General features: G+C 42.7%; 1 protein-coding gene across 6 annotated transcripts in view; it reads right to left on the reverse strand.

Annotated features, from left to right (window-relative positions):
• Positions 1 to 285: 285 nt before the first annotated feature.
• The window catches only part of ACTN4 (actinin alpha 4), a 47,754-nt gene continuing 33,281 nt past the window's right edge, over positions 286 to 14,758 (reverse strand). Inside the window, exons 4-22 of one of the 6 annotated variants that reach the window (XM_075836274.1) lie at positions 14,649 to 14,735; positions 14,468 to 14,555; positions 13,375 to 13,453; positions 12,820 to 12,901; positions 11,629 to 11,714; positions 9,479 to 9,571; positions 8,900 to 9,130; positions 8,311 to 8,458; positions 5,528 to 5,678; positions 4,692 to 4,800; positions 4,462 to 4,602; positions 4,191 to 4,373; positions 3,972 to 4,106; positions 3,242 to 3,421; positions 3,015 to 3,161; positions 2,570 to 2,650; positions 2,240 to 2,305; positions 1,953 to 2,111; positions 286 to 1,806 (exon numbers count right to left, since the gene is read on the reverse strand). In XM_075836274.1, the coding sequence (XP_075692389.1) occupies positions 1,648 to 1,806; positions 1,953 to 2,111; positions 2,240 to 2,305; positions 2,570 to 2,650; positions 3,015 to 3,161; positions 3,242 to 3,421; positions 3,972 to 4,106; positions 4,191 to 4,373; positions 4,462 to 4,602; positions 4,692 to 4,800; positions 5,528 to 5,678; positions 8,311 to 8,458; positions 8,900 to 9,130; positions 9,479 to 9,571; positions 11,629 to 11,714; positions 12,820 to 12,901; positions 13,375 to 13,453; positions 14,468 to 14,555; positions 14,649 to 14,735 (2,405 nt within the window). In that variant the 3' untranslated portion in view covers positions 286 to 1,647. Of the gene's footprint in view, positions 1,807 to 1,952; positions 2,112 to 2,239; positions 2,306 to 2,569; positions 2,651 to 3,014; positions 3,162 to 3,241; positions 3,422 to 3,971; positions 4,107 to 4,190; positions 4,374 to 4,461; positions 4,603 to 4,691; positions 4,801 to 5,527; positions 5,679 to 8,310; positions 8,459 to 8,899; positions 9,131 to 9,478; positions 9,572 to 11,628; positions 11,715 to 12,413; positions 12,500 to 12,819; positions 12,902 to 13,374; positions 13,454 to 14,467; positions 14,556 to 14,648; positions 14,736 to 14,758 lie in introns of all 6 variants that reach the window. The other 5 variants (XM_075836273.1, XM_075836278.1, XM_075836277.1 and 2 more) reach the window with 5 other exon arrangements.

Genomic DNA, 14,758 nt, shown 5'->3' on the forward strand with positions numbered 1-14,758 from the left:
TCGAAATGGGAGGAACGGTATTCAATAAAAGGCATCTCCTCCTTGTCCACTTCTGGTTTTGGCTTAACAAAAAAACAAACACAAAAATGTCAAAAATTGTGTGCGATTTGGGCCTTAAGGTTCATTTGGCATAATAAAAAAAAAAAAAAAAAAAAAGACTGAGGGGAGGTGTTCCCCATATTTCTCAGCACCATCAATACAAGAACCCACCATAAACCAGTATCTACATGGTACATATTTCTCCAATCCAACGACTGCTCTTACAAGAAATACAAACAGACCGGATTTATCTTAAAAATATTACTTTTATTGTTCTGTACGGAGTTGTAGGAGGTGCAGGAATGATAGAAAGAGATGCTGCCCCCTAACATTTCTCCGGGTGGGCCGCTGGTATAAAAAGATGAGATAAGGAATGTTACAGACCTCGTGATAAACAATCAGCAACCTTTTGTTTTTGTTTTTTTTATTATTTAGAAGACAAGGAAAAAAAAAAAACAAACCTGCAAATATAGGTTTTGCTAGGTGAATATATATTTATATCATAAATCCCCCTAAATTAAGTAAATAGTAACCCTCTTAAAGTTTTATTTTATTATAATTTGTTTTTGGTCCTTCGGGAAAATAAAAATAAAAACCCATTATAGGGCTTAGAAAGTGTCAAGACAGGGAACGCTTTCATGATCTGATGAGAATATACAGAATACAAGAGGGGGTGCATCCCAAAAATGGGTGACCATCACCAAAAGGTCATGCAAATCGTGACATGGAATGATAGTTTGTTGTGTTTTGGCCACAAATGTGAGGCAGAAAGTAACAGGAATGAAGAGTCGATGCTTACAATCAGTAACTTAAAGCACCAAATCTTGTACGTGAGAGATACGTGGAATGACATGATGTTACGTGGAATGACATGATTATTTTTTTCTGGCCTGTCTCGGGTATTGTAACAGATCAGAGCATTCTATACCAGCTGCCAATGTTCAGCAGAAAGACTGGTGTGCCCACTCTTAAAAATATATGGTAAAATAGCTGGGAGGACGTAAAGCACCCCACCCCCCTTTTATTATGGATTTCTCCCCTGCCTGCAGTGCGGAGCCCTCTACGCTAGGTCCTCATCATGAGGTCAATGCATTATGAAACTATGATAAACCAGGGAAAAATAAGACGTTAGTACTGTACTGCGTAGGCACGGACCACATGCCCCTCGCAGGGATTTATAGGACCAGGAATAAATACCCAAGGAAGGGAGAGAGGGGTTTGTGAAAGAACTGTACAAGGTGCGAGATATGGGGGGGGGGGGGGAAAAAAAAAAAAAAAAAAAAAAAAAAAAGTTACCCAGAAGCGCAGTCTACATGCCGGCTGTGTGTGGAAGCACCCCTGCCCCTTAGCCATTGCATAGATAGCTTTGCAAGGGGGGGAAAGAGTGGTCCTGCAGCTTCTGTTCTACCTTCTCCTCCCTCCTTGCAAAGGGAACGAAAGCTAATGTGATCCCCTCCCTCTCCCCCCCCCCCCCTAGACAGAGGGGATGTTAGTGAACCCATCTCCCCCTGACCATCTGGCACTTCTCCCCCCCCCCCCCCTCTGCAGCTGAGACATTAGTAGCTGACGGAGGGTGGTAGGGCAGTGTTGATCTCATCCACATCCAGCTCACAGGTCGCTCTCGCCGTACAATGCAGTAGAAAAGGACATGTAATCCAGTGCTCCAGGCACTGTATCAGGACCGTGGTAGGGAGCCATACGAGAGATGCAATACTCTGCTTGATCTGGTGGTAGTTCCCGGCGCAGCTCTGCTGCGGTGATGAAATTCTGAAAAACAATGAGAAGAAAGTTTCAGAAAATGGTCCTTTAAAGACAAACTTTCCTGTGGGAGACATAAATAGGCCATGTAAACCCAGGACAGAACATGAAAGCGGCGGTCCAAACACAACTCACTGGATACATCAGCCACTTACCTTATCTCCAGCAAGGACCTTAAAGGACGCAATAACTTGGTCAGCAGTGTCAGTGTCTGTGGTCTCTCTTGACATGAAGTCAATAAATGCTTGGAAAGTCACCATGCCGGAATTGTTGGGGTCAACGTTGGCCATGATACGGTTAAATTCTACGTCACCCTGGCATGGGATAAAAAGAATTATTACGAAAGTGAAAAGAATCAAATAAATTCTAAATTTATGACACTAAGAAATCACAAGGAAACACCAGTGGGTATCACACAGAAGAACAGATGTGAGAAGCATACCAAGCTGTATCCAGTAGATATAAGGAGAGCTCGAAAGTCATCCGCATCCAGAGCAGAAAGTCTCTTCTTTTCCAAGCAACATTAATAAAAACAAGTATCGAACAGAGGAGGGAAGAAAGAGGGGTGAAAAAAAAGAAAGGACAGATTCAGTAGAGGAGGAAGAGGAATAAAATAATGCATGAGACAGAAATAAACAAGTATCAAAATTAAGGAAATGGCAGGAAAGAGGAGCATAGGATGGGAGGACAGATTTAGGAAAGTGGCAAAAAAAAAAAAACAGAGAGAAGAGAGGCAGAGAATTAGTTTGGCTTCGCATGGTAAATTCGGTACCTGTCTGTCATTTTCCACATCATAGCCCAGACTGATGAGACAAGCTTTGAATTCTTCAGGTCCCAGTGCACCCGTATGATCCTGTCATGAGTAGAACATGGTTGGGAAGGACATGAAGGCCCGAAGAGCAAGCGGTGGGCAGGAGACAGGCGATGAAATGGAGTGGAAGGCGGTGGGTGGAAACCGTGGACAATGGAAGAGAAACAAAACATCACGTTACAGAATGCATACAAATGACCTGGAGACCTGGGACATGTACTCTGACAACTCTGGAAGGTGGTTTTCTGGGACTGACAAGAGGGAAGGAGACAAAAGTGGTTATGAAATGGGATTCCAAACCATCCTACGTATCCACCAATCAAACTAGATAAAAAGACTTTGTACCCCGACTTTCTCGGACTCCAAAAAAAAACAAAAAAAAAAAAAAACTGTATTAGGCCCTCACCTTGTCAAAGTGATTGAATGATGCTCTGAATTCATGCATTTGTTCCTGGCTGATTCCCTTGGCATCACGTGTTAAGATCTGGTTCTCCACCTCATTTATGGTCCTTGCGATAGTGGTGAGAAGATGTTCCCAACCAACACGGATATGCTGCAAATTACAATGTTACAGATTACCGACAGATCAGGAGGCAAAGTACTCACAAAATGGCTCATGGTGCAGCATCTCACCTCCATGGTGTAGTTTGTGTGCTTGTTATCAAAGATCAGGGCTTCCTGGATGAGCTGATGCTGCTGCTCCAGTTTGTCTATGTTGGGCTTGTAATTTATGACGCCTTGTTCATACTGCTTCAGGTGACTCATCTGATCCTCCAGAGTGCCATGCATTTCAATGGCGATTCTGCCTATCTCCTGAAGAGAGACACATGCACTTGGCATTTATAACAAAATAAAAACACACACTGTACATCCCATGGTCATTGACAAAAAGAGATAGGGGCTATGAGCATTGGGTGGATAAACTTTCTCCAAACTTAGAAATACAATACCAAAGTATCCCATATAGCCCTAGCTTCTCTTCTAGCATAAGGGGGACCTTACAGATAGTGTCATAAAACGAGTGAGAGTCTAGGCCGTGCAGCCGTCACATATGCACTCAATAAAAGCCATACGAGTGATGCATTGAGCAAGAAGACTATTACCATATTGTACATGAGGAGTTTTATTTTCAGTTCCAAGCAGAAACATACCATAAACAAAAGCAAATATGATTCATAAGGCAGAAGTCTGCAACGAATTACATCTAAAACCCCATCTAATTAAACCTTCAAAGCATCAAAACTCGTAGTACCAATCTCATACACTAGGTGGCATATTTGCTCCGTTTGCCTGCGGACACCACCCGAAAGGGACGGCAAACAAAATTGTATTTATTATATAGTTTAGAACAAACGTTAGATACCTCCATCTTTGATTGGATCCAAGGTCCCACCACATTCGCTTGATTAGCAAACTGCAGACGTAGACTCTCATTGGACTGCTGCTTGTCTTGCTCGCCTTGCAGGGCATTGTCTCTCTTAGGAACCAACTGCTGGACCTGGTGTCAAGAAGGAATGGGCGTATTATAAATCAGTATTCTGGCCAAGACAAGGTTTATTCAAGTCTAGTCACAGACACCAACCTTCTCCCATTTAGAATTGATGGTCTTCGGAGAGACGGAGGTGTACGGGTTCCCAGATGTCAACTTAATGTGGTTGATATCAGCAATCTTCTGAGCTTGGCTTTGGATGTCAAGAATGGCTTCTCTCTCACGGTCAGCATCTGGCAGCGTAGATTTAAACTGCCCATGGGCTGCAATAAGCCCCTGAAATAAGACAGAACAGCCATGTTTTTTTCTCTGTACATCAAGTCCAGAATGTCTGCACCACTGAGAAATTTAGCAGAGCCCTTACCTCAATCTCTTCAATGGTGTGCACAATAAACATGTCTTGCAAGTCCTCCATTGCCCCCTCCATCCAGTTGTTGAAAGGCGCTGCTCTTTTTGCATATTCCAGATACAACTGGTCTATGGCCTCCAAATGCTTCTCTGTTTGCTAGAAGCAAAAGTTAAAAGCAATTAAGAAACAAGAACGGGGAAAATGTATTTCTTACAAATCAGCGCTGTCTCCCCCACTGTCCTTACCTCTAAGGCTTCCCGTCTGCTGTGCGTCAGAGAACCTAAAAGATCCCACTGGTCACAGATCTGTTGACAGCGTGCGTTTACACTGGGAGAGTCGTAATAATCGAGTTCACTAGAAGAGACGAATAGGATTAGTTATTACAACTAGAAAACACCAGGCCCAAGAGAAGAGGTTTGATATTCTGGGGAAAATACACTTAAAACATGTCTCCACGTGTCAATGAAATAAAAGGATCTATTCACTGCAGCTATGGCAAGTTTGGAGACGTGGAAGTTGTGAAACGCTGGCCGTGGAATGTCTTATAATAACGGTGTGCTAGGAATGGAAACAATGAGTGCACTGTTTTTACACACACCTATGTCAGTGCGCAGAGAGAACCCGCTGGGAAGCTCCAACTACAAAGCCAAACCAATCTGTACAGGTCTCACAATGTTAATCTTTTAATACAGAGAAACCTTCATTAAACTCTGATTTACATCAAAGCATACAGTAGGCTGTCAGAATATATCACATGAAGCCCTGGAGTTCGTAACAGTGTTTCCTATCCAGTCATCAAGACATAATTCTGAAATGAAAAAAAAAAAAAAATCCCCAAAATATTATCTGTTACCGTCCTTGCATTCTAGGATTACAAATAACCCATATTATGGCACCTATGCCTACAGTACTATACACATACAGAATACTATGCCAGAGGATGCCCATAATATACCCGCATAGATTGTATGAATATTGTTGTAGTAGGTGGTGCTTTGAGGGTTTCCCCCTTTCAGGGCCCCTCGTGGGCAATTGTATGGATTTCAGATCATATTTTAATAGGCCCTTTGTGATCACTCACTTCAGCTCCTGTGCGATCGCTGCAATTTGCTCGACTCTGTCCTGGTGGGCTGCCAGGTCACTGTCAAACGCCTCATGTTTTCGAAGGAGAGCCTTGATTTCTGCAAGAGTTGCAGTCTCATAGTCCTTTTGCGTCAACATGGTCTCTTTACCTATTCGAAAAGAGAAAAATGTAATGTGATGCCTCTTTTTTCCCCACACAGAACAGAAGTGAAGTGGTCGTTTTCAATAATTATTAATGGGTTATTACCGAGATTAACATTTATCCATGAGTGACAGATGTCTGACCAGAGGCGGGGGTGCACACGATCACTAGAAAGGTGGTCCTGCACCCCCCGCAGGCTAGAGAACTTTGAATGCAGCACAGAATGAGAATTTCCGTTAGCCCCATAGACAATGCATGGAGCGGCAGGGTGCATGATCGGCCTGGCACATGCACTATTCGAGATCCTCGTCAGTGAGAGGGCAGGGATTCGGGACCTCCCGTTTTAGTCATCGGTTGGGGATCCCAGCAATCAGACGTTTATCACCTATTCTTGTGGATAGGTGATAAATGTTAATCTTGGGAATACCCTTTTAAATGTCTTCCATTACAAGAGACATGCTCAAGTCACAATACCCACCCTCAACCAAAACCTAAAAAATGGAGTCAATACACAGCTTTGACATATTTATTACACATTAAAATCAAGGATGACTGCCACAGTGTGGAAAAATTTGGAAGCCAGACAGGTATAAATCACAGTGTATGAATATAGGAGTATTGTACTCCAGAGGATAACAAAGAAGGGACTGAAGAGTCAATTTCAATTAACCCCTTAATGACCGGGCCATTTTGCACGTTAATGACCAAGGATTATTTTTTGTTTTTTCACGGTCACATTCCAAGAGTCGTAACTCTTTTTTTATTCCGTCGACATAGCCGTATAAGTCTTGTTTTTTGCGGGACGAGTTGTATTTTGTAATTGTACCATTTTTAGATGCTTACAATATATTAACTTTTATTAACTTTATTTTAGGAGAGAATTGAAAATAAGCAGCTATTCCAGCATTAATTTTCACGTTATAAATTTACGCCGTTTACTATGCAGCGTAAATAACATGTTAACTTTATTCTAAGGGTCGGCACGATTACGGGGATACTAAATATGTAGAGGTTTTACATGTTTTCCTGCGTTTGCACAATAAAAAGCCTTTTAGAAAAAAAATTACTTGTTTTTGCATCGCCGCGTTCCAAGAGGCGTAACGTTTTTATTTTTCCGTCGATGTGGCCGTACGTACGTGGGCTAGATTTTTGCGGGACAATGTGTCCTTTTTATTAGTACTATTTTGGGGTACATAGGACTTATAGATTAACTTTTATTTTATTTTTTATGGGGGGAATGGGAGAAAAGAGAGAATTTTGACGTTGTTTTTTGCGTTTTCTTTGGACGCCGTTCATCCGGCGGTTTAATTAATATGTTCATTTTATTGGTCAAGTTGTTACGATCGCGGGGATACCATATATGTGTATGTGTGATTTGTTTTGACCGTTTTACTAAATAAAACCACTTTTTGGGCCAAAAAAGTAGTTTTATTTGACTGACTGTAATTACTTTTTATTTTTTTTTCACAAACTTTATTTAACTGTTTTAAATTATTTTTTTTTTAGTCCCACCAGGGGACTTCACTATACGATGTTGCGATCGCATATATAATGCTTTGGTATACTTAGTATACCAAAGCATTATTGCCTGTCAGTGTAAAACTGACAGGCAACCTGTTAGGCGATGCCAGAGGCATGACCTAACAGGCAGATGCTGAAGGCAGACCTGGGGGTCTTTGTTAGACCCCCGGCTGTCATGGAAACCCGACGGCGACCCGCGATTTGTTTGCGGGGGCGCCGATCGGGTGACAGAGGGAGCTCCCCCCTCTGTCAAACACATTAAATGCCGCTGTCACTATTGACAGCGGCATTTAATGGGTTAAACTGCCGGAATCGGCGCGCGCTTCGATTCCGGCAGTTGCAGCAGGAGCCAGGCTGAGTATAACAGCCGTGCTCCTGCCGCTGATCGCGTGGGTACAGTCTCAGTACCCGCGCCATCACAGGACGGATATATCCGTCCTCCTGCGCGAACGAGCAGCTGCTGAGGACGGATATATCCGCCCTTCGGCGTTAAGGAGTTAATATACACAGTCCTAGATCATAGTAGATGGTTGTAAACATAAGGGATAGGGCAGGAATACCTAGCCCATCCACAAACTGGTATGGAGGAAGGTGTATAAGTAACATGTAAGGATCTTACCCATGATATGTTATCCTGCTGTCTGGCGTCACACCCGACGCGCGTTTCGGCGGAAAAGCCTTCGTCCGGGGGTCACCCTTATGTTTACAACCATCTACTATGATCTAGGACTGTGTATATTAATTGAAATTGACTCTTCAGTCCCTTCTTTGTTATCCTCTGGAGTACAATACTCCTATATTCATACACTGTGATTTATACCTGTCTGGCTTCCAAATTTTTCCACACTGTGGCAGTCATCCTTGATTTTAATGTGTAATAAATATTTCATGTTTTATGTTTTGTACAAATAAAGATTATTTTTTATTAGTCAAAGCTGTGTATTGACTCCATTTTTTAGGTTTTGGTTCTAGATATTTCAGGAGTCATAGCTACCTGTTATCCATAGTCATAGGCACTACTGTACGCCCCTCTTTTCCCCGTTCATATGACATTACTTATGGATATAACTTAAGGGGAATTCAGGTTGTCCTCCATATTGGTTGTGTACAATACCCACCCTCAGTCCAAGCTTCATGAATAGATGCTTTCTGGCGAAATTTCTCAGCCAAGTGATCCAGCCTTTCTAGCCTACGAATCTCATTCAGGAGCCATTCTTCATAACCCTTTTCTGCCTGCTCCAAATGCTGCCAACCATTATTAATGTCCTGAAATTCGGAGAGAAAAATTGTTAGAAGAGTTGAATAATGTAATAATGCAACTCAAACCCCTAATCATGTAGTTTACAAAATCAGCTGTCCACAGGCATAAGTCTCAACCCAAAAAATCATTGCCAAAAATTAAACAATCCATTATATTTCATGCTTTGCCCAGTAAAAGCAAAGGTCAATGGGTTACTTAATGGTACACGCACACACTTTGATCTTAAATGGGGAAAGTTTACATCAAACAATATAGGATATGAACTTTCCCCATTTGAGATCAAAGACGCAACGCCCACTCACTGGCAAGAAGTGCTACACTCGGGGCATTTCCCCTTAGGACGTCTGAAGCAGACACTGAAATATTCATACTAGAGTATTCCCATCTGACAATATAACAGCGCATCATGCCACCTATTTGTTGCCAACGCTCGTCCTGTCACTCACCGATACCATCTTCCCCTCGGAAGGCATGAAGGCCGGTCTGTTACTGAGCCTCAGCTTGGTTTGTAAGGTATTAAAGTTGATCTCCAGCTGGCATTTCTCCTGGACCTTTGGTGGTTTGTGCACACGGCGATAGTCCCGGAAGTCTTCAAGTTTTTGTTGCATATCGTTCATGGTCTTCTCTGGCTGACGATCTTCCAACCATGGGATTGTACGGCGAATCCACTCCAAGAGCTACCAGAACAGGAGGGGTTCAATTACAAAGAATACACCAACGGCAGACAGAGAAACAACATATCCCTGCAAAATTTAGGAAACCTACTAGTGTGAAAAATTGTAAATCGTAAGCCATATATTTTGTTCCTATTTTTGGACTGCAACATTAAGTACCGCAAGACTTATTTTTTTATATACTATTTTATTTCCACTCCAGGGCGTAGCCGAGGAGATAAATAATGCAGAATATGGAGGTGTGGGGTATTTAAGAAAACAAACAAAAAACAGACTGCAATGCATGCTGATTTACTAATGACAGCGGGGACATCATGAGGTCAAACATAGAAAAATGAGAAATAGACTCACATCACTGGCCAGTCTCTCGTAATCTTCCATCAGATGCTCGTTCTCTTGATTCACAGCCAAGACTTTGCAGATTCTGTTGGCTGCTGTCTCGGCCTAAAGCAGAACACATTTTTTTAGAAGGCTGCAAAAGACTAGAAAGATCCGACAGCATCCAATAATAAAGTAATCAGGTTGATAAACCCCTAAGAAGAGATCCCGCATGATCATCAACGTGTGAGACCGGCAGCAATACTACAAAACATACATCTAACTACATGTCAGCAGCGAATAACCAAGATAAGCGAAGAGCCTGGACTGCCAGGAACAGCGGTATAAACGGACACCAATGTAGTTGTATCTGCGTATGCCACTTAAAGCATAGTAGAAATCCTTACACATTAACGCACTGGAGAGACAACTTACACTTATATTCATGTAATCTCAGATCTTCACTGCTTTATGCCCAGGAAGGCTTTCTACATAAATAATTGAATTCACAATGCAAACTTATTTTCTTCAGTTTTGCCCAATAGTAAACCTACAATGTTAATGTGGCAAATTTAAAGTGGATCCATCATGAACATATAAGATCCCATTTAAGGGTGGCACGTTAGGACAGGTGTGACATGATAGGATACCAATTGGCACAAAAAAAAAAAAAAAGAAAGCTGGCACTAAACAAGAATATAGCGGACTCCTAGGAGTCTGCTGTACTCTTGAGTCTGGAGCTTCTCTCACCCACTCACCAACGATTGTCAGCCACGGTTGTGTACAGGCATCTTCATCAGCGGCTATCAATCCTTGGTGAGGGGATGAGGAGAGTTCTGGGCTCATGATTACAGTGGACTCCTAATTCTGCAGTATACATATGGCATATTTTTGGGCCCGTTTGGTATCAAAGCTAGTCAGACCTGTCATTAAATATCTTATATTTTAAGGGCTACATATTATTATAACAGATCCACTTTAACAGGGAACCGGTCATGTCAAAGATGCGGTCCAATCTGCAGGCAGAATCGTATCAAACAGAAAGGATGAGCTGAGCAGATAGTTATATACAGTTTTGTGGAAAAAGATTCTGGATCACCTGTAATTTATGTATTTAAATCCATGCTAATTCTGGTCTTAAAGGGGTTTTCCTATCCTAGGCATTTCTACAGTATACGCCATAAATCCGACAGATGTGGGGTCCCAGCTCTAGTATCCGCATCCATCTCTAGAACAGGGCCCCTAAATCCCGTTCTACCTTGCTCTGCTCCCGCCGATTTCCAGCCACTTCCCAATAAGGTCGAAGGGAGTTACAGAAACAGTCGAGCTTGCTGAGGTACGCGGTGTCCGCAGCTCCTGAATTATGGAAACTGTGTAGCTCTCAGTACTACGCTGTTTCCTTAACTCCCATTCACAACCTTGGTATGTACAGAACCAGCGTAGCTCAACTTTTTCCTGTAATTCCCAACCACCTAATTAGGAAGTGGCCGGGACGCACTGGGAGCCGAGCAAGTTAGAACGGAGCTTAGGAGCCCCGTTTTAGAGATCGGCGAGGGTCCCAGAGGTGGAACCCGCATCTATCGGAAAGTTATATAATATCCTGTGGATATGCCTTAAATGTCTAAGACAACCCCTCAGAGTCCAGTGTGCGGTCCTACTCAGTGATTGGCAGCTATTTCTGTATGCACAAAATTCAGGGAAGGACGTCGATCAACAGTTGATACCGCCCACTGGACTCTTATTCTAGAGCGAGCAGAGATTTAAATCAAATACAAGTTACACTCAATCTTTTCCCACAAAACCATCAGCTCAGTTCATACTGATCTATAACAGATTGGACCGCTTGTACCACGTGACCGATTCCCTTTAAGTGTTAAAAGTTCTGCTGTAGTGAACAGGGAACCTAGCGAGCTCAAAATCTATTTTAGTGGTACAGGAAAGTTGCATTTTCCAAGTAACAAGTAGATTAAAGGAAAACCTTTAACAAAAGATTAGTTCTCTGTCAGGAGGGAAAAGCAAGGTAAACATTTATTTGAAGATGATATTTCTCAATGGAAAATTAGGAGGTTGCAATTTATTATGGTGTTTAGCTGCTAGGAAGGGAGTTACTATAGGGTTATGACCTCAAGAAACGAGATCAGGACAGGCCAAACACCCAGTTAGAAATGGCAGCAGAGGCTCACCTTCTGAGCACCAGAGAAAGCGTGGTAGAAGCAGGAAACGTAGGTCATTATGGCCTTCTCATCAGGCCTGAGAGTGCCCACAATATCTGTGCAGAGGAAAAGAAAAGGACAAGTGCCAGGTGAGGTGGTGCAGGGCCAGCCTGGAGCCAGGGTGCGGGCTTCCGGTCCCAGATCTGCACCTCTCTGCCCTCTTTTCTGTGCCAGGAATGATAAGCTGGGAGTAGATCGTCATACCTCCAGAGTTCCAACTCTTAAAGTCAAACTAAACTTCTAAAAACACTTGAGATGTCATAGTGACATGTCAGAAGTTTTGAACGGTGGGGGTGTGAGCACCGTAACCCCCACTGATGGCTAAAACAAAATCAGAAGAAGCATTTAGGGGAGTGCTGCGCCGCTTAGTTTCTGATCGGCTTTCCTCAGAGCTGTGTACGAATTCAATAGAAATTCACAACTCGCTCGGCTTTCCGAGGAAAGAATATCAGAAGCTAAGCGGCACATCGCTAAAACGAAGCTAAGGAAGTGCTCGGATGGGCAATCGGTGGGTGTCTCAGTGCTCGGACCCCCACTGATCGAAACTTCTGACTGACATGTCAAGCGGTTTTTAAAAAGTTTAGTTACCCTTTTAAATACCTTGAGAATGTGATTTCTACAAACAAGCTAAGAGACTCCTGACACAGATGTGACAACATGCCGCACAACTGCAAGAAAAGCATATAAGGCATGCAGAAGACAGAAAGAGCAAGAGAGGAGACAGGTGGGGGCACGGGGGTTGCCCCAAACACTACCTTCTGGGCTCCTGAGAAGGCGTGGTAGAAAGAGGACACGTATGTCATGATAGCCTTCTCATCAGGACGAGCGGTGCCGACTATGTCTGTAAACGAAGGAAAGAAGTTGAAGTGGACAACATTGAGGGACCCTATTTGTTCATTGGAAGGGACTAGAACTGAGATAAATAAAAACTTAGTCACAAGCAGAGGAATAAGACTAATCAAAGGCCAGTGATATTTGTCATCTTGGATTGAGGTGTAGACAGTTTTCATAGATAAAATTCTGGTTTATATGTGTGGACTGGAGACCAGAAATAAAGCAAAAAATAAAATAAGCGCTAGTAATCTCCATTATCAATCAGACAGAGCAGCATTGTCATCCCTCATTCACAATGAATCTAAAACCACAGCTGGAGATCTGTACCTTCAGCATCCAACATCTTGGGAATATCCAGATACTTCTCAGCAACCTCAAAGGCATTGTTCAGGTTAGTGATTGGGTCATCCTAAGACAGAAGCCAAACATGTATTAGGAAATTGATGAATATTTAGCGACATAAAATTAGGTCTGTATTAAGGGTGTGTTCACATCAGTGCTCGGTTTCCATTAATGGGTTCTGTCAGACCTTTCCGTCGGAGCCGCCCATCAACGGAAAGCCAAATGGAAATCCATAGCTTCCGTTTGCATTACCATTGATTTTCAATGGTAATGTTTCCTTTGCTAATCGTTTCAGTTTGTCTCCGTCCCGTAAGGTGTCCATTTTGGCGGAAAAAGCGCAGTCGGCTGCGCTATTGTCAAAAAAACGGAAACCTTACTGAAGGGAGACTAACGGAAACCATTAGTAACGGAAGCTATGATTTCCGTTTGACTTTCTGTTGACTGATTCCGCCAATGGAAAGGCCTGACAGAACCCATCAACGAAAGCCAAACGCAGATGTGAACAGGCCCTAATAGAGATAGTAACTGCTCTGTGTTTACCTTTCTCAGCTTATCATAGTCTATAAGCTCTGGCCTGTGTCTGTGAATCAAGGCATTAAAGGCAAGGCCATCCTTCCAGCTATAAAAAGAAGAAAATGTGATTAGTCAGGGAAGCATAGTTAATACATTATAGGAAGTGTATGGGGCTTCACAGGGAGACCGTAGTAGTTACCATTAATAAATCAGTCTTGGTGTCCTATTACTGGGCCCGATGTCGGCTGTAAAAATGAGCGTCGATCAACGAGACAGCTTGCTGATAGTCATTAGTTTGATCCTTTCACAAGGAGCAATGATTGGTTATGTATGGGGACGAGTGATCGTTCATCCCCGTACATTTCCATTATGTCGGCAGCTCATCTCCCTGTTTACACAGGGAGAATGTGCTGCAGACAATAATAATATTTAACGCTGCATAAATGAGCACATAAGCTGATAAACTAGCGTTTGCTCATTCATCGGCTGATAGTTGCCTTGTTTACACAGGGCAGTGATCGGGAACCAGCGTTCATATAAACGATTGTTCGCCCGTTTATTGGCAGTATTAAAGGGCCTTTAGGCCCCTACTAATATCAGAGCTACCCTGTTTGCCAGGTAGCGGCCTTAATACATTTCTTAGTACATAATCTGCACATGAACCCAGCGTTTAAAACCACAGATAATTGCTGGAGAAGTACTTCGAACTTCGCAGAACCGAAGAGGAAGATGGTGGCTGTGACTCTGCACTGGACGTGCTTGTAATGTTAAGGAACTGCATAGATTCCAAACATACCTCAGATATCTGAAACACTACATTTATGAGCTCAAGCAAGACTCCACTGCAGACCATTATTTTTTTGGCCTTTCCATCGCCTCCTTTTACTTTGCATACATATATTGTTTACTTTTTTGGGTTAGGGGGAAGATACCAGATCCTGATGGCACCCATTTGATTTCTGTCAAGAGTTCTGGAACTTTGCATGGCAAGACTATCGCTGCAGATTGCCATATTCTTGTCATCCAAAGTACAGGAAACCCTGACAGAAAGCCTATAACACAAATGTGAACTAAGCCAAATGAAAAAAAGGATTTGCATATACTGCACGTAGAGAGTCACCTGATGTGGAAGTTCTGTACATTGACATTCTTATAAGGCGCAGTCTTCCTCTGACACCAGAGCAATAATCCTTCCTTTGCAGAAGTTTCTGTGGAGACAACAAAAGAAGTTAAGCATGTGAGCGGAACAGGGAACAGATGAGCGGAAAAAAAAGTCTACCCAAAATGTAAAAAGAACTTGCCTTCCACAGAAATATCCTGAATGGCAAAGCGAAGGATAATGGTCCAGATCATTCCTAAAGTCATCTTTGCATTTCCATCCACAATTTCTAGTAGAAAAATAAGACATTAA

This window comes from Rhinoderma darwinii, chromosome 8 (genome assembly GCF_050947455.1).
Source record: "Rhinoderma darwinii isolate aRhiDar2 chromosome 8, aRhiDar2.hap1, whole genome shotgun sequence".
NCBI lineage: Eukaryota > Metazoa > Chordata > Amphibia > Anura > Rhinodermatidae > Rhinoderma > Rhinoderma darwinii.